Raw genomic sequence first — 20,022 nt, forward strand, 5'->3', positions numbered from 1 at the left:
TTTCTCAACGGAATATGGTAGTTAGGACCCCTACGAACATAATTAGACTTGTTGCCAATTTTGTATCTCAACAGAAACACCACTTTTACCACTTTTTACCACCTTTGTACCACCTTTCTGGTTTGCCAAATATCTTTAGTTGTGAACGTCGTAGAAGGCTGCAAATTAACCTAGAATGTTTATCTTATCAAGGAGTAAAACTTTTGTATGAAAAATTGTTACATTGGACAATCAGCTAATTGGATAATTACCAATTAGTTAATCACCAAAAAAAGTGAAAATTTTTTATTGGCTCAAAATGATTGAAATCGTTTGAAACACGGAGAAATGTAGTTTTTAGAAAAACTTCAAAAATTTTTCACTTAAAATTTTTTTTCGAGACTTGGAAAAAAGTTTGAAAATTTGAAAATATATTATTCCGCCAAAATTGATCGAATTGCATGAAACGTGGATAAAAATGCTTTGCAGAAAAACTTCGAAGATTTTTAGATTGGGGAATACTAAAATCATCAATATTTGAAGTTGGAGTTCAGTAAATCTCGACATATTTTATTAATTAAGAATAGCTTAGCGGAAAGGGCTGAACCCGAAAAAGGTTAACCACACAATATTAGAGTTTCATAACTAATTACAATACAGCTTTATCAAATTCCACATAAAGAAACAGCACAAAAGGACCATTTAAGATCGAACCGATTTTACCTGCTGTACTATCATTTTATTGATTTCAATGATCAAAACCTCTGTACCGTCAATCTTGCCAATCTATACCGGGTATCTGAATGTACCGGACCTCTTATTTACCTCTATGATTAGACACAGTTGTGCAAGAAATGCGATTTCTCACAGGGGTTTCTTTTAACTGTGCACTTTTTGTCACTCTCGCAAGAGGCCCGGTATTATAGGGGGGTATAGGAAGCGAGTGTAAATCTACCTTTCATCATCCACTGTGATGAAACACGGGGTTTCATTGGAGTTGGTTATTTTAATGGCCAAAGAGTGCCGGAACTAAAGTTACTTAAGATTGCAGTTGAGGGGCAGTGTAAACCACGGTGTAGTCAGGGATACAGAGCTACAGTGCAGGAGTATAACTGCAAAAGAACAGTGCAAGTGATACAGTCTGCAACAGTAAAACGCCGAAGAAGGAGATAAGATTGTGGCTGCAGAGGAGGAGAGGAGCTGGAACCTGATTGTGTTTGGGTTGAAAGAAGAGGAGGAAGAAGAGTTTCCTGCTCTAGTAACTGCATTTTTGGAAGAGGTGGGGTGAGAACTTATTTTCGTGTAGCTACGTTCTGCTACATCCATGCTAGCACCACCTAGCTACCACCAGTTTACTCTAAATCTAGCTATTTCTAGCAACCTCTCGATGCTATCTCCAGCTCTATCCCGACCCTGGCAATATGATATGAGGGTTATTTGAGGTATCTGGATTCTGGCATAGCAAACGAAGCGGCATGCGCATTCACAATACAAAAAAGCCACAGTGGATGATGAAAGGTAGATTTACACTCGCTTCCTATACCCCCCTATAATACCGGGCCTCTTGCGAGAGTGACAAAAAGTGCACAGTTAAAAGAAACCCCTGTGAGAAATCGCATTTCTTGCACAACTGTGTCTAATCATAGAGGTAAATAAGAGGTCCGGTACATTCAGATACCCGGTATAGATTGGCAAGATTGACGGTACAGAGGTTTTGATCATTGAAATCAATAAAATGATAGTACAGCAGGTAAAATCGGTTCGATCTTAAATGGTCCTTTTGTGCTGTTTCTTTATGTGGAATTTGATAAAGCTGTATTGTAATTAGTTATGAAACTCTAATATTGTGTGGTTAACCTTTTTCGGGTTCAGCCCTTTCCGCTAAGCTATTCTTAATTAATAAAATATGTCGAGATTTACTGAACTCCAACTTCAAATATTGATGATTTTAGTATTCCCCAATCTAAAAATCTTCGAAGTTTTTCTGCAAAGCATTTTTATCCACGTTTCATGCAATTCGATCAATTTTGGCGGAATAATATATTTTCAAATTTTCAAACTTTTTTCCAAGTCTCGAAAAAAAATTTTAAGTGAAAAATTTTTGAAGTTTTTCTAAAAACTACATTTCTCCGTGTTTCAAACGATTTCAATCATTTTGAGCCAATAAAAAATTTTCACTTTTTTTGGTGATTAACTAATTGGTAATTATCCAATTAGCTGATTGTCCAATGTAACAATTTTTCATACAAAAGTTTTACTCCTTGATAAGATAAACATTCTAGGTTAATTTGCAGCCTTCTACGACGTTCACAACTAAAGATATTTGGCAAACCAGAAAGGTGGTACAAAGGTGGTAAAAAGTGGTAAAAGTGGTGTTTCTGTTGAGATACAAAATTGGCAACAAGTCTAATTATGTTCGTAGGGGTCCTAACTACCATATTCCGTTGAGAAATCCTTGTGAACATTCAAATCCAACGGAATGCCACTTTTCCCCTTACTATATAGTCCCTCGAGAGAGAGAGAGAGCTTCAAAAGTACAGTACTCACGCATTAACAAATAAAAAGCTAGGCTATAGCAAGAAGAAAACATTATTGCAACAGCAAGGCTATATTGTACACGCCGCACCCACGTCATATAATGGAGGGTGCACACAGAGAGAGAGAGAGAGAGAGAGTATCTAATATAATGGTCGTGACCGGGCTGGGTTCGGTGCATTATGGGAATCACCCTATACAGTATCTACTATACTATGCATATTGCATATACTGTGTTCAAAATAGCACACTTTAATGGAGCACGAAAAGTTTACTTAAACATCTCTCGTAGAGAAGCTGGCATACACAATTCAAGGCAATAATTGACCGAATGCTCCAGAGCGATCTCGGAAAGAGAGAGAGAGCACCATTCACCCACCGTATTTAAGTGCCCCCACTCTGCAAAACGTGACTAAAAGCTTGATGTCAAATCTTTCTCATAATAATCTGGGTTTTATAACCGGGGAGCTACCGTTTCAGAAGTGCACACGTACATCTCGTAATGTTGTGACGTAAATGCGCAGCAGCGCAGCGCGCTACGTGTCCCACGTAAAATTACCTTGCTCTCTCTGGGAAGCGGGAAAAAAGGTTTTGTGTTTGGTTATAGCAGACGCACTTTGAGCATTTCTTTGAGCTGAAACAGGGGAATTGTGATTAGCACGTTGACAGGCTATACTGTGAGCAATCTCCCAAATATAATGTAATCTGGTAGCTGTCTCCGCGGAGCTGCAAACTATTTTTGAAAGGAAATTTCCGTTACATCAAGTATGGTTAAACTGTTTGGATTGAAGAATATAGATTTTACCATATACAGATATATCAGATGTTCATGCTGTGCAAATTTGATTCATTGGCGTGCTTAGAGGGCCCAAATCTGTATAATTAACTTTGCTATATGCTCGATCACGTGGAGCCACATTTGTGCAAGTTTCAACTACTTCGATTTATATTTTAACTTTCAAGTTCTACTTCTTTATATTTTCAACTACCTAAAGTTTATATTGTAACTTTCAACTACTTAATTAATTATATCTTTATTTTGAACTATATCACATTATATTTTGACTCTTAAATGTTTCCTTTATATCTTTACTTCAACTAATTCTTTAAATTTTCAGCTACTTAACTTCTTCTCGGAAATATAATTACTTACGTTGCATCCTTGAATAATAATTAGTTTCTTTTATTGGAACTTTCATTATCTACTGTTTTTTATCATGGCAAGTATGATTTGATCTGAGTTCAGAACTTAATTTGAAGAAAATGATTTATTTAATTTAAAAGGAAGTAAAATAATATAATTAATCAGCATGACATCAGCTTATCACAGTGAAAACCAGAAACGATATTCTTTGAAGATTACAAGAATTTTGAAAAAAAAGTAGACATCGGCACTTATCGCCAATATTGACTTGAATAATCATTGAAATTCCAGCAGTGAAAGTTGGAAAAAGAAATGAAAATTGTAATTGCTCTAATAATAGATGAGCCGTTCACACACACTATAACTCCACATTAAATTGGTCAAAGAGGTAGAAATTAACTCTTCAACTAATGGATTTATTCGTTTTTAATGGACAGAAAGTTCCATGAACCAGAACATGATGTCTCTAAACCAGGGATACTACGTAGTTAACATTAAGTGGTCAGAAGTGGCAGTTACCAAGCTGACAAAACTCGGCAAACTGTGACACCGTCCCAGTATATTTCAGAGGAACAAAAAACCCTTATTTAGAAATCATTGCGGAGTCGTTTTGTCAATTCCAGGTCACTTTGGAGGTTTTCCAAGAATTCTAGGGTACGTACTTGGAGCCAATAATAGATATCCAATCAGCCTTTCCACAACCATTTATGGCTTTAATAATGGTTTAATCGTCGGGAAGTGGTTTGCAACAAGTCAAAATCAGAATCAATAGGAAATTTACATCAGAAAGACATTTACATGCAGTATTGCAGGGTGAATATTATTTAGACATGTATGCATAAGAAATATTATTCAGAATAGGCAGTTAATTAATCAATCCCTCACAAATGTACAAAACATATAGGTAATATAAGACTGTAATAAATACTATTGACTCTGAAAAAACAGTGATTTAAGATACATGATACACGATTTCATTTGACATTGTGAGGAATCACATTATTTAACAGCAATGCTAGTTTTATAAGTTCGACACACAGCTATAAAATAAAACGTACTTAATACCCTTCAAGAAAATAAAAACGATTGTTAATATCTAAGAAATACTTCAAGTTCAGTAAAATACATTTTTGGATAATAATAATACATTTTAGGGTACTAAAATACGTTTTTAATATCGAACCCTGTTGTATTAATGCTAATATTATTTATTACTTATAATAACTTACGTTTCAGCTACCACAATTATACTTACTAGAAATGCTTGCCCGGTCGGGCTCAGTAGTTGGTACTGAGAGAGCCCTTTGTCGGCGGGCTTTTTTTGGTAACATGCAGCATACTATGCCCTAATTAATAGTGTTTATATTATCATGTAAGGGATCTGTCAAAAGTTAATGTTGATTACTAATATTAAATAATTCTAAATATGTACATTATTATAATTTTCAAGTAATATAATATACATTATCATACAATAGTATCAATGTTGTCAATTTTTACTTGACAAGAAGATCTGATTCGAATACATTCTTGAATCTTTGAAACTCTTTTTGAAAAAAACGATAACATGTATGCCGTATGGCAAAGAACAGTAGCGACTTAACAAAGTCATATAAGAAGACTAGCATAAAACAACATGTCAGGAATCAAACAAAAGTTTATTTAAATTATTTGTATAGCAAATTTAAAGTCTATATTTCAAAGAATGGGAATTGGAGAGAAACATTGTTCAGCCTTGATACAATTAAGCCTATAAGTATCTCGAATTGGTACTTGAAGGTTTTAGCAGGTTTTATACCAGACTACTTGAAGTATGATACAGTAGACTTTGACATAATGCTACATTAAAGGGAAAATGTGAACACTGAACATGTACATTGTACCTGCATTTTATAGTAGAGGGCTGACAAAAAATATATGAGCACAAAAATTCAGACTGGGAAATTGCCCAATTTGACTATGCCCATGTGTGTTATATTCCTAAATAAGCAATGTGAGAGAAATGTGAGTGTATTTAAAAGCGGCCAAACACCAAAACCGTCTATCAATTGGCAAGGCAAATGACTTCATGTAATTATTGAAAATATAGACAAAAACTTTTTCAAAATTAGCATAAAATGTCATAATATGGCATAATTTTTTTATGGAGGAATTAAAAACCTTTGGGTAAATTGAAATTTACGCCATTTTAGGTCAAGGGGTACCCTAGTAATATTCTTGATCTTTTGGCAGGGCCCCTCCTCATTTAAGGGGGCAGGGGGGGTCTTCATGGAAATTTTCTCAAAATCGACTTTTTAGTTGTTTCTGATAGAGGGGAGTAATATCTATCAGATGCTTTTGATCTCGTGGAAAAATATCGTTCCTAGCCGAAATTATTGCTGGTCAAAGGTCAGCGCGTGTGTGTAATTGTATTGCGCGAGCAATTTTTGATCGCGTGCCCTGAAAATCGAGTCTAAAAATCTATCTTCTCCTACATTTTTTGAGCAATCACCCTGAAACTTTCAGGATATGTTCTAGGGATCATTTAGAAGAGATGAGCCAGGCAGAATTTTGAGATAGGCCTTTAAAAAAATTTTTATTCGATTTTGAAAATCGTGGACCTCGAAAAATCATCAAAAAACGAGGTCCACGATTTTCAAAATTGAATAAAACAATTTAAAAGGCCCATCTCAAAATTCTGCCCGTCGCATATATATATAGTTAATGAAAGAGATTTAGAACATGGCCCGCCACACAGACCAGCATTCTGGGGTAGGTTGCGTGACGATATATACATGGCCTGGCCTGGTACTGTTGAGGAGCTTCTACAATTTATGGAATGGCTCAATAGTATCCATCCGGACCTTGTGTTTACTTACGACTACTCTAAGGATGGTGTTGAGTTTTTAGACACCTATGTCTATGCTGTTGGCGATGTTATTCATACCAAACTTTACTCTAAGCCCAGTGACACCCACTGCTATCTCATCCCCACCTCATGTCATAGGAGCCATGTTCTCAAAAACATACCCTATGGTGTGGCGAGGCGAGTGAGGCAGAACAATAGTGAAGACACTAATTTCTTAGAGCAAAGGGAGGTATATACTGGTTACCTTGGAGCCCGTGGTTACCATTCTAGTATTGTAGACGATGCTTTCAACAAATTTAGTGATATAACCAATAGGAAAAACTTGTATGCCCCTAAAAATAAGGATGAGACGACTACTTGTCTAATACTCATGGTGATGGATCAGAATCCAGCACTTCCCAACATGGGGAGCATTATTCACAAGTATAAGCACCTTCTTAATCTCGATCCAGCCTTGAAGAAGCTAGTACGTGCTGACAGTGTATTTGTAAGTCACCGAAAGAATCAAACTATCGGTGGCATGCTTGTACACAATAAGTATCGTGCTAGTGGAACTGTAAGCAGTGATAGAGATGGAGAAGCCACTGCTAGTCAATTTCTTGAACCAGACGCTGCAATATTGCCGGCTGTTCGGGAGGCTGACAATGCAGGGTGCCATGCCTGTGGAAAATGCTATGTTTGTAAGCAAAGTTTCCTGTCCCCTTGTTCCAAATTTAGTAGTCACCATTCTAAACAAGTTTTCCCTATTACTAAAATATATATAACTTGTCAGAGTAATAACCTTATTTATTTAATGGAGTGTAGAACTTGTAAACAGTCGTATGTAGGATATACTACTTCTAATCTCCCTAAGAGATTTTCTAATCATAAGAGCCACATTAAGAAAGGTATCAGAAGTTGTAAGTTAGTAAATCACTTTTTAGATATTGATCATGATTTAGATTTTAGTTCAGTAGCCTTATATAACTCTTCACTTAGTACGCACCTTTCTGTTATTATAGTGGACGCTCTTGAATTTAAACCTGAAATAAGTCAAGCAGATAGGGAAAAGGCCATGGAAGCTAGAGAGGGGTTCTACCAGACCCAATTGAAAACCCTTGAGCGTTATGGGGGTATGAACACCCTCGATAGTAACCACATCCTTTTTAAATCCGCTGGAGCTTAGTGTTTAGTTTATTTATTTTATTTGACATGATCTCAGCCTATTAACCCGTGTTTAGTTTACAATATTGCTATCAGAGACGTGTTATATTCATTACTATTTATGTATTTTTACTGCTTGATTCAGAGAAATCTAGCTTTTTCCGAGAAACTAATCTTTAATAGATTAGATAAAATGTACGCAGCCATTCCTTTCGTTTGATTATTACTCAGTATATTTTAGTTTTGTACCGTTTTAAGTCACATAGTTTTGTACGTCTTCCTAAGACTTGTTTTCCTTTCCTAGTTTGTAAGTTATTTTAAAGATTTGTGAATATTCCAGTTGCTTTGTTGTGTAGTAGTGCTGGGGAAAAAACACGCTTTAAATATCAATGAATGTAAATATTGTTAATTGACATTAGTGCCACAGTTTATGTGGTAAAAACAAATTTATGGTCAAACATTATATATCGTAGAAGGGCATGATTTACCCACATCACTAAGCATCTGGATGGATAATTAGCACACAAGGATAAACTGAGCTTTAAACATGACCACCAGCAATAGCATATAACCATAGCTCCAAAATAAATAAATTGCTCTACATAGAAACATCTGGCCTGATCTTATCACATTGTGGTCCCCTGGGGTTCGGTAAAGCCCTTACAGGCAACTGGGTCCTTTTACCAGCCACAATAAAACTAGTCATGCCAGTACTGTCATAAACTGTAACCAACTATTTAAAAATAAGATATATTTTGCTAGAATTCTAAATTTTAAGCCATAGAGCAATCTTCTCAATTTTAAAATTTAAAAATAACATTTTACCCTAACTATGATGTGGTGGCATTTCATACTTAACTAAAATTCAACTTTGAAAGTCAATAGATTATTAGTCACAACAAAATTATAGTTTAAGACATCCATTTTGCATTGTGTTTCCAATATTAGAATTTATGATATGTATTGATTGAATAATTGGTAATAAATTTAACTTTTGTTTTATTAACTTTTGTTTTATTATACATTATATGGATACTTTAGGTCCATGGTAGACTCCACGTACCCTTTGCTTTCTGTATTTCGATGGAGGGTAAAATAATGCTAACTATTAAGGTTTTGTTCATTTTAAAGCCATATCGATTTATTATACGCATGCCAAAAATTAAATGCGTAACTAAAATAGAAATTAAATTACAGAAGTTTTGAATTTTAGGGGTGTTTCTAAAGATCAGGGTCTAGCATATATTATATACGCCGATGTTATTTTCCCATCAGTTACATAACCGAGAAGGTTAGCACCGACCTCTCGATTGCAATCAGTCTCCGGATTGATCCAATGGAATGTCACGTCACAACTAACATTAATTCGTGGTGGGTCTTGAAAAAAGGGAGGTAGAACTGTCAAATATGAAATTGTTACATCCTGTAGTTTCCAGTCGACAGATCAGGTCTATGTCAAGGGTTAAATTGACCAACATAAGAATCGGATTAAAAGAATTTGGGCCGACATTCTTGTTGACCATTTTATTTTTACTATTAGCACTATATCAACTATTTTTCCGAAGAGTAATCTAAGTCAGTTAATTAAAATTACAACGCCATCTTTAATATAGGAATATTAACTTGTATAAAGACACATGACCCTACAGAATGGCAATGATTAGAGTAATATTGCTGATAGCACTGCTCTCAGTAACAACTGTGCTCGGTGGTCCAGGTAAGAGCGGAACATTTTATATTACCACTATGATCACTGCTTATTACTACTGCTTTATGAGACATGTAGTTTCCATTAGTCAATCACAGTTTTCTCTTCAAATTATGATTCTACGACCACTCATTTCAGGGGATTGCACCTCGAGGAGAATTGGCTGCTTCAGGGACGCTGCGGACAGAGCAATGAATAGAATAGAAATTAAACAGTGATTTTGGGCTAGTCGTTTGTTTTATACAACTCATCCTACCTAATTCATACAATCTAGCTAAATATTTAGCAATTATTGCTCCCCTCCGTAGGCGTAATCAACCATAATCAAGACCCAAACCCCCTTCCTGACAGCAATATTGTGTAATCATGGCCTGACCCCCGGCCACCCCCCCCCCCCCCCCCCCCCCCCTTTTTGACTTTTTTCCTTGGAAATAATTTTCTCTACGTTTCATGCTACCCTGATCATGATGAGCCGAAATCATTGTTATGATATCCAGCCAAGCACCTTTCAAACTACTTACTTTAGCAGCCGGATTAAAAAGGGGAGGGGGATAGATAAATGGAATATTCATCTAGAATCTAAATATCATTTCGAACACCTAAAAGACAGTTTTTTGCCCTTTTATCGTATTTCGACCTTCAATAATTTTCTAGCTCAAACACAAGGGTCCGTTTTGCCTTTCCAAGCTGAAATCAATCAAGTAAAAATATTTCCGAAGTTCGAAAGTTTCCGAAATTCAAGTTTTCATGTTTTCTATCCCGATTTCAAAGTCCCCACCTCACCCTCGATATACGATCTTAGAGTCGAGGCTCCCCTTTGTAATTCGATCTCGGAGGGTAGGCCTCCCTATACAATACGATTTTGGAAGCGGGGAGACTGCCTTTCAATGTACATATCGAAAATGCAGAATGACTCAGGCCGAAAATTTTAAAAGTTTTTAAGTCAAAAATTTTCCTCGAAACCACTTTTCTCCACAGTTCATGTCACCCTGATTATTATTAGCCGTAAATACTTTTCAGGACCTATCCCTTGAGAATTTTCCTGGAAATTAATGACTTTTCTGATTGATATCAGACCAATCACCTTCTAAACTACTTACTAAGTCGGATATCCGATCAATTTCTAAATATTGTATCACTATCAGAGTGAAATTGAGTGGAATTTGAATTAAAATATTGTCAAATTGTTATTATTCTAGAGGGTAAAAAAGAAAATTTTGATAATGCGATTAACGACCAAAACCCCCTCCCGTAATCAACCGTAAGCATTTGGAAACCCCCTCCCCCTCGGCTGATTACATAATATGTGAACGACTCTTAATGGGAAAATAGGTACCCCTATTTCTATTCAGGCGAGCGTGCTAAATCACTCTACAGTCGATCTTCGAGATTGTTCTAAAAGGGCCCCCGACGGTTGTAACCAACTTCAATTGATGTATTTTCGGACGCTGATTCCGAATCACCCCCATGACATAGGGTTAAAATGCTCCCCTGACGAGATATTGGCGAAAAACTGTCTCGATCACGTGATATGACCGTATAAGAAAGTTAGTCCAATTTCTCGTTAGGGTTAGGGTTTCAGCATATGTTTTTGTTAAGGATAGGGTTAGGGTTAGGGTTGGGATCAGATTAGAGGGATAGAGTTTCGAAAAGTCGTTCAGAACCAGCTAAAGAACGGGTAAAAAAGTCACGTGACATAGGATGATTAATCATCATCCTATTTCAGGCACAAATTTTAAGCTAAAACTTAAGTTTAAGCTTAAAATAACCGCAATAGCTTTATTAATTTGTTATGAAACAATGAAATGAAATGAAATGAAATAAGGTATTTATATCCCGCTCATATGATACGAAACCCCCCTTGTATCAAGAGAAGAACGTTGGTGCACCTACTGCTTTTTCGGCAAAGGGCTCAAGCCTATAGAGGACGAAAGTCACGTATTGATTGACTGTTTGCTCTACTCCTCAGTTAGGGAAAAATTCAATTTCCATCCCCAAAACATTACTGACCTAGTCGGTTTGCTCTCCAACAAAACTCTAGATCCTACCACACTCACTGCCACAGCAAGAGCAATCCATTCAATTCTCTCTGTGAATGAACAATATACAGCCTATTATAAGAGCCCAGATTTCCACTCAAATACTGGCAAGTGCATAATGCTATAGGACCTTAAAATAAAATTGAACCATACAAACTCGATTTATCTATTTTTCTAAAACTAGCATTATATAACATTTCTAAATTATCCCCACACACTTGTAAATAATTAGAATTGTGTAACTTAAATTATTTCAGAATTACAACTATTGTGTCCTCAATAAAGTAATCATCACTTTTGTATCCTTGTATCCTTGTATCCTATGATTAACCAACAACACAAGGAAGATGGTTAACCATGTCAGAGCGGCTGACTGTGAGTGATGTGAGCAAATGTGTAAAAGTAAACTAAAGTATAACTCATCATAAGGCAAAGACAAAATTAAAACATCTTTTATTGTAAACCACACTAAATAGAATAGTATGATGTATGATACTTAAAAACTTTAAATTAATTTTGACAAAAATTACTGAGGCAGCCAACCAACACGCGGCTTTATTTGTTTGATATGATATGTTTTGATTAATATTAATAAATTGAAGTAATAGAAGTAGTAGCGAATATTTGTCGTTTCGCCCTTGCCCCTTATCAGAGCACAAAGGCTTTATCATTTTGTTGTATCGCGATGCGTTACTGTGCCGCGCACTCAATAAGGCTTCTCACAGGCTTCTCGCTAGATCGGCGTTGATTGACGGTGTCAACCCATCGAGATCGTTGCTTTGCGAAGCAGAGCAAGGATCGACGATTGGTTGACGAAGCAAGAATGCTAGTTTGCGCGGCGCGTCGAAGCGGTGAAGTCCTCCAAGATCGGCGAGATGCGTTACTGTCCCTCGCCGAGCTCCGATGAATTGACATCGTCAATTAATCATAATTTTGAAGTACAATCGAAATTAGCTTTTATCTCCTTTGAGTTATTAATTAATACCAAAATTTTAAACTCGTTTTCCTAAAACTTGTTTTCCTTTGTCATACGTTGTATGACTCCCCCTGTATCGTCAGTGAAACGACCGTGGGTGTCACAACGTGATACAAGTTTTCCTATAAAAATAATTGCTCTAACCAGAGCCCTCTCGCTTGCAGTAGCGCGCGTCACGCAGTACGCGTATACACATGGCTATGTGAATTAAAATAACTATTATTAAAGGTCCACCTGAGCTAATTAAATATGTGAATATAAGAATCTTATAGCTCATATATTACACCTATACTAATGCGTTTATCAGGAATATAATTACTTCACCTATAGCATGCTAGTCGATTAGTAGTTTTCTCTATGATATAATACAAAAACTCCAAAATTGGCCGCACCGCGCATCAAATAATGCGCCACACCGCGCATCCAATAATGCGCCACACCGCACATCCAATAATGCTTCTTGCAACCATTCGTTAGATCGGTGAAATGCGCTATTGCATACTGGGCCTCCCCGAACTGCAAAGAATTTACATCGTCAAATAAGAAAAAAAGTATAAAAATATAATAGGGATTGACTTGCCACTCACTGCAACCCCTTTTGATCTTGCACTAAGCGCGTGGTAGCTGCCTGGTTTGTGGTGGAGTGCGCGCTTCGCGTGCACGAGAGAGGTATACAACGTGTAGCAAGGATTGAGGCGTCTAGTAATTAAAATTAAATATTAGCCGAGCTGTTATTACTGTTCACACCTTTCTCTCTCTTTCGTGACAGAATACTTCTAACCGTGTTTACCCTTTCTAGCAATGACTACCAAAGAAGGATAACCGATTGGACTGGGGAGGAGTGGAACATTGGCAGCACACTACCGTCCAATCGGTAAGTATTTACAATGTTTAGTTATTAGGTATATATTTGGAATTGGTTTAATTTGGTTGTAAAGTTATTCTATTATGTAATAAAGTATTGTGTTTTACAGGTTTTGTACATACGACAATTACTGGTTTTAATTGGTCAACTAAGAGTCATCTAACAGTGATAGCAGGAAGCAGGACGATCTACCCGACGACCTAACAACTGTGGAACTTTTGGTTTCTTTTGAGAGACATTGAGAGACAGTTTAGAGTTTTTTTAGAGACACTTTGGGAGTTTTTTGAGTCAAACTGTAATCATGAGTCTTCGTGAGATACCTGTGTTAGACGATAGCGCTGACTACAGCACGTGGAAGAAAAAAGTGCTCATATGGCAGCTTGGAACTGCAGCATCAGTGAAACAGCAAGCAAGTAAACTTATCATGAACATGAAAGGGAAACCACAGGAGGTTTCTATAAACATACCAATAGATGTTCTAGGAGCTGAAGATGGAGTTGTTAAACTCATTGCTGAACTGGACAAACTGTACAAGAAGGACGGTACTCAGTCTTTATTTAAGGCGATAGACGACTTTGAGAGATATAGAAGAGGAGATGGAGAAGATATCGACAACTACATCTTGGAATTCCAGCGGAGGTATCAGATCCTTAAACAGCTGAGAGAAAACAAAGAGCTCTATGATGATATGATATTAGCGTATAGACTGTTAAATCAGGCTAGCCTAAACGATGAACAGGCCAGATTAGTTAGAGCTACTTGTACTAGTACATTATCTTATAACTTGATGCAAGAACAGTTAAAAAGGACATTCGGAGATGGATTTACAAGGAATGAGAATCAATCCAGTCTGCCTTTCAAAAGTACTCCAATGGAGGTGGTAAAGCAGGAACCCGTCTTTCTAACTGAGGATCAGCAAATGGGGTCTGACGTGCACTGGACCAGAAATGGGGATCATCAAAGAAACTTCACTGGTCAACCTATGAGAGGGGAAAACAGATATAACCCTTACGGTCAGAATAGAGGGCAGTCTAGATTCAACCCATATACACAGAAACGAGGACAAAAGTCTTACATGAGGGGGAGCAGTAACCAAAGGATCAGTTGTTTCATATGCCATCAACCAGGTCATGTTGTCGCTGAGTGTTCTTTTAACACATTCGCTAAATCTCATCAAAAACAAGATGATGAGTCTCGCAGAAAGGTCTACGCTTTATTTGAATCAGATTTTTCACTTCCAGATTGCGAAGAAGAGATAATTTACTTAACAGGTGAATGTACGAACAAAGCGTTGATAGATACAGGGGCATGTGCAACCATCTGTGGAAAGGAGTGGTTTACGGTGTATGAAAGCTCTTTGACTACAGAAGAGAGGAAACTGATACAGACTGAGACTACTGAAAGGACATTTCGATTTGGAGATGGTAAGCCAGTGAAGTCGATTGCTTTGAAAACTATACCTATTAACCTTTGCAACAAAGATATGTTTTTGAAAACATACGTGGTGACGAACGATATTCCTCTTTTGCTAGCGAAGCAAACCATGACGAAAATGGGTATGGTACTAGACATGGAAAATATGACCCTAAAAATAAAAGACAGCAAAACACTGGAGAAGTTGCGGAGTACAAAATCGGGTCATGTAGCTGTGCCGATTGCACGTTGTGGAGATGGGCAAGAAAGTGGAGTAACTTATCAAGTGTCTGAAGAGCAAGACTGTGGAAAAACTGCTGACTTTTATCACCGTTACTACGCTCATGCATCAGCTGCAAAGATAGGTAAAGTCATCAAAAACGCAAAGTTGAAAGATGGTAATAAGATCATAGAGGAGCTTGAGAAGATTGATCAAACATGTGATTTTTGCTTGAAGTACAAGACTAGATCTATTCCGAAGAGGAAAGTGGGAATCCCTCAAGCTTCTATTTTTAATGAAGTCGTTGCTATGGACTTAAAAATTATAAATGATGAGGTGACTTTACTACATATGGTTGATACCGTAACAAGGTATTCTGTGGCAGCTCGAGTGATCAGCAAGGAAGCTCAAGAAATACTTGATAAGGTATTTAAGCATTGGATATCCATATTTGGACCACCATCGACCTTCATATCAGATAATGGAGGAGAATTTGTAAATGATTGTTTTAACCAAGCTTGCTCAGTACTGAACATCAAGATTCAGACATCGCCAGCGTATTCACCTTGGTGCAATGGGATTGTAGAACGACACAACGGCATCTTGGGATGCATGATAAAATCTTTGTTAGAAGAAATGAGATGTGATCCTGAAATTGCTATAGCGTGGTCTGTTAGTGCTAAAAATTCTCTGAGTAATACATACGGATTCAGCCCTCACCAACTAGTATTCGGAACAAACCCAAGGGTTCCTGGAATCATGGAAGAAAATATGACTCCTGGAACATTAAACCATGAAGGTGTTCTCAAAATAGTCAGTGATCACCTCAACGCTCTCTCTCTGGCTAGACTGAAGTTTGTTGAATTAGAAGCTAACGACAAGCTCAAGAGAGCACTCCAACAGAGGATATTTCCGCAAGCTAACTATAGATATTGCAGTGGCGATCTCGTGTACTTCAAGAGAAGTAAAAAGTTCTGGTATGGACCAGCAACAGTAATAGGACAGGTTGCTAATCAAGTTCTGATCAAGCACGGGGGTCACATCGTGAGAGTGCATCCGTGTAAGGTGGTTCTTAAATCTAGAGCAAAAGAACAAATTGAAGGAAGTGGTGCAACCTTGCAGGGCCAGGGGGATGTTGGTAAGCCTACTATAATCTCCGAGTCGGATTATCGAGCAGCAGTGGAGGAAGTTAGGCCTGGGGAAAATACTACTCAGTCTATAGACTTTGATGATATAGAAGATGAGGACGAGGAGGTCCCAGTAACAACTGTTCAAACATTGGTAGAAGATAGGGCTCAATCTATAGAATATCATGACACAGTGAATGTAGATGACACAGCGAATATAGATGTGTCTTCTATAACAGATGTCTCAGCTGAAGCCACAGAAACGGAAACCTCGACGGAGGTAGATGAAGCTAATACAGAAACAGACAACTCAATCTGGAATAGTATATCTGGGGATTCTACAAAAATCCGACTGATTAGAGGAGATGTGATACGTTTTAGATCTGAGGATGAGGAACCTTGGAAATACGGAATGATTGAGAAGAGAGCTGGCAAGACGTCAGAATGTTCGAGAAATTCATTTCAAATCGAACAGGATCTAGTGGAAGAGCCAATAATAGTAGATTTGGAAAAGCATCATGTTGAGAAACAAGAAGGCAATCAAAGGAATACAACTGTACTATTGACGCAAGAAGATGCTGAGCCTTATATCTTCGCAATCGGAATACAGGACTCAAAGAAGATAGACGTTGCTAAGGAACAGGAACTGAAAAGACTGTCAGAATTCGGAGTATACCAAGAAACTAAAGATACGGGACAAAGTCATGTATCATCAAGGTGGGTAGTAACTACTAAGGGAGAAAACGATGAGCAAGTTAAAGCAAGACTGGTTGCTAGAGGTTTCGAGGAGAATTGTGTCATGAGGAAAGACTCTCCTACGGTAACTAAGGTAGTTATTAGACTGTTATTTTCACTAGCAGCTTCATATAATTGGACTGTTGACACTTTAGATGTAACCAGTGCTTTTCTACAAGCTAAAGGAACTATGAGAGACGTATTTGTTAAACCTCCCCGTGATATAAGGAAGCGAGGAGTAATCTGGAAATTACTTAAACCGCTATACGGACTTGGTGACAGTGCAAGACGATGGTACGTTACTATTAAGGAACATCTGACTGAGACTTCTAGCTGTGAGATCTCAAAGTTAGATAAATCTTTGTTTAGATATTACGAGAACAACAGATTGCAAGGAGTGATGGTTACACACGTTGATGATATACTGCACTGTGGAACAACGCGATTCAAGAACACTGTAATAAAATCAATCTACAGTACGTTCAAAATCAGCAGAAGTTATACGGGAGTATTCACCTATCTTGGGTGGAAAGTGGTGCAGAATGAAGATATATATGTCGATCAAAGAGATTACGCATTAGCTATAAGACCTGTGGATATAGCTAGTAGCAGATGTACGGAAGCAGAGAGTGACCTCACGGAGGAGGAATTAGTAGAATATCAAAAGCTATTGGGAAAACTTTTGTGGTTGAGCTCTCAAACCAGACCTGATTTATCCTTTGACACTCTGGAACATTCCACTTACAGTACCAAGAAAGTGAAACACCTTAAAAGTTTAAATAAGGTAACAAAGAAATTGGCTGACGGGCCAAAAAGAGTAGTCTATAGAAAATTAGATATTGAGAAAGGAAACTTACACCTCTTGTGCTTCACAGATGCAAGCTTGGGCAACATCTCCGAAACCAAGCATAGTGCTAGTGGTTACATTATTTTCCTTACAGATGGAAATGTAGCAAACCTGATAGCGTGGTCGAGCAATAAAGTTAAGAGAGTCGTGCACTCTATATTCGCTGCTGAAACACTTAGCTGTACTTCTGGCACAGCTGCAGCGATCTATATAAGACAAGTGTTGTCAGAAATGTTGTTCAGAGATCCGCATAATGAAGTGATCCCGATTGTTGTCTTGATTGATTCAAAACAACTCTATGATAATGTACACTCCAGCAGTTTGTGTCAAGATAAAAGATTAGTCCTTGATATAGCCGTTCTGCAGGAAAACTTACATAAAGGGGTAATAGGAGAGTTCAGATGGGTTCCTACACCAAAAATGTTGGCTGACTGTTTAACAAAGAAGGGTGTCTCCAGTGGAGATTTGGCAAAGATTCTTGAAACAGGATACTTTCACTTGGACGAATATCTCAAAAGATAGTCATCGGTCATAAGCTGTTCGTGTGTTGTTGAGTGTTTGAGTCTTAAGTTTTTGAGTCAAGAGTCGATGTATTTATTTTAGGTTTTGTGAGTTTGTTTCAGTTTTATGTTTGTTGTTAAAATCTTGTCGTGTTTTAAGTTTGTTTATCACAATTTGTTGTCGGGTTCTATGATTTTAAATAGAATACTTGTTTAGGACCAATTTTATGTCTGTTATAAGATTAAGCAATTTTTTTCAGTATGTTTATTCAGTTCCATGATTCGTAGAATAGTGTTTTTTACGAGTTATTTGCTGAGCAATGTCAGGAGTATATATTATTTCGTCTCGTCAGTTTTTATTTTAAGTTTGTATATTTCATTTTAATTTGCAAAAGAGTGTGGTCGCAGGTAAACATAATAATATATCTGCGTATATAATATGTTTGTAGCTAATTTAGGTAGCTAATCCACTTTGCTGAGTTTGTTCTGTTAGCATTTATTTCAAATTTTTATTCGTTTTATGAGACGCTCTTAGTTTTTGAGCTAGATTTTTAAACCTCCGTGAGTTTTTAAAATCGGACAAAGGATTTTCTAGATTGCTAGTTATTTTGTGCGCGTGGGTATAAAAAGTACCAGTGTAGCAGCATTTGAAAATGCGCGCTGGTTGCGTGGCGTTTTGTATTTTAGCGGGGTTTGAAGAGAATTTTAATATGATGTATTATGTTTTCTTGGTAATAAACTTCGAATGTTTTAGTCTCGATAGGTCACTGCGGGTGATAATCAGAAGACAGCGGTAGCTCCAACGGGGTTGTTGAGCGTAATTATTGGAAACATTTCGAGAGTGTGGCAGTTATTTTATGGATATGTCTAGATAGGTCACTGCGGGTGATAATCTGAAGACAGATGTAGCTCAGACGGGATCTTCGAGCGTATTTTTGTGAAATTTAGTAGTGCAATCTTGAGAGAAATTGGGGCTAGCATTGCTGGAAAAGGAAAACCGGGGAATGTTATTACTGTTCACACCTTTCTCTCTCTTTCGTGACAGAATACTTCTAACCGTGTTTACCCTTTCTAGCAATGACTACCAAAGAAGGATAACCGATTGGACTGGGGAGGAGTGGAACATTGGCAGCACACTACCGTCCAATCGGTAAGTATTTACAATGTTTAGTTATTAGGTATATATTTGGAATTGGTTTAATTTGGTTGTAAAGTTATTCTATTATGTAATAAAGTATTGTGTTTTACAGGTTTTGTACATACGACAATTACTGGTTTTAATTGGTCAACTAAGAGTCATCTAACAGAGCGCTGAAACAGTATTATGTGGCAAAGCAATTATACACAATGTTTTATCGTATTTTAATGAAGGAGTTTAATAAATAATAGTTTACTAAGGTTGCTAGTTTTTAGTTTATTACTTGCTTTTTACGGATATAAGCCCTAAAATTTAAAAAATGATGCCTCATGCGCCGCGCAAATCAATTTCCAATTAATTTGGAAAGTTTTAATTTACAAATGTTTATTTATAACAAGAATTGCGCCCGTTGTTTCGTTTTAATTTTGGCGGACGCTAAATTTCCCTTCACTATAAGTATAATTATAAATATAGGCTCCAATCAGCTCACTTCATAATAATAATATTGATACACATCAGTACACTTTACTATTACTAGTACTACGCTTACTGCCTACTGGGCCTTGATTGACGATGTCAATCCGTCGAGATCGTTGCTCTGCGAAGCGAAGCAAGAATGCTAGTTCGCGCGGCGCGTCGAAGTCCTTCAAACTGGGCCGCGCTCAGCCTGTCATTCCGCCGAATCTCTATGTTTGTGAACACAATAGCCTGATGTCCCTAGGTAAGTACTACGCATGCCACGTACAAATTGGGCTTATTACCTAATGCTATAAATATAATACATTATTGATACATGTTTCGTATC

The 20,022-nt window shown here is 37.2% G+C and overlaps 2 protein-coding genes across 3 annotated transcripts in view; one reads left to right on the forward strand and one right to left on the reverse strand.

Annotated features, from left to right (window-relative positions):
- Positions 1–5,013, reverse strand: part of LOC134818375 (uncharacterized) — an 81,875-nt gene extending 76,862 nt beyond the window's left edge. For both annotated transcript variants that reach the window (XM_063827892.1, XM_063827891.1), the window contains exons 1-2: positions 4,914–5,013; positions 3,074–3,148 (exon numbers count right to left, since the gene is read on the reverse strand). In XM_063827892.1, coding sequence (XP_063683962.1) covers positions 3,074–3,148; positions 4,914–4,989 — 151 coding nt within the window. In that variant the 5' untranslated portion in view covers positions 4,990–5,013. The remainder of the gene's footprint in view (positions 1–3,073; positions 3,149–4,913) is intronic.
- An 8,156-nt stretch (positions 5,014–13,169) lies between these two features.
- LOC134818355 (uncharacterized) lies at positions 13,170–19,271 on the forward strand. Its single transcript, XM_063827867.1, has 2 exons — positions 13,170–13,246; positions 13,347–19,271. The coding sequence occupies exon 2, from the start codon at positions 13,539–13,541 to the stop codon at positions 18,099–18,101; it is 4,563 nt and encodes a 1,520-aa protein (XP_063683937.1). The 5' UTR covers positions 13,170–13,246; positions 13,347–13,538; the 3' UTR covers positions 18,102–19,271.
- The last annotated feature ends 751 nt before the right edge of the window (positions 19,272–20,022 follow it).

This window comes from Bolinopsis microptera, chromosome 7 (genome assembly GCF_026151205.1).
Source record: "Bolinopsis microptera isolate Bmic1 chromosome 7, MBARI_Bmic_1.0, whole genome shotgun sequence".
NCBI classification, from domain to species: Eukaryota; Metazoa; Ctenophora; class Tentaculata; order Lobata; family Bolinopsidae; genus Bolinopsis; species Bolinopsis microptera.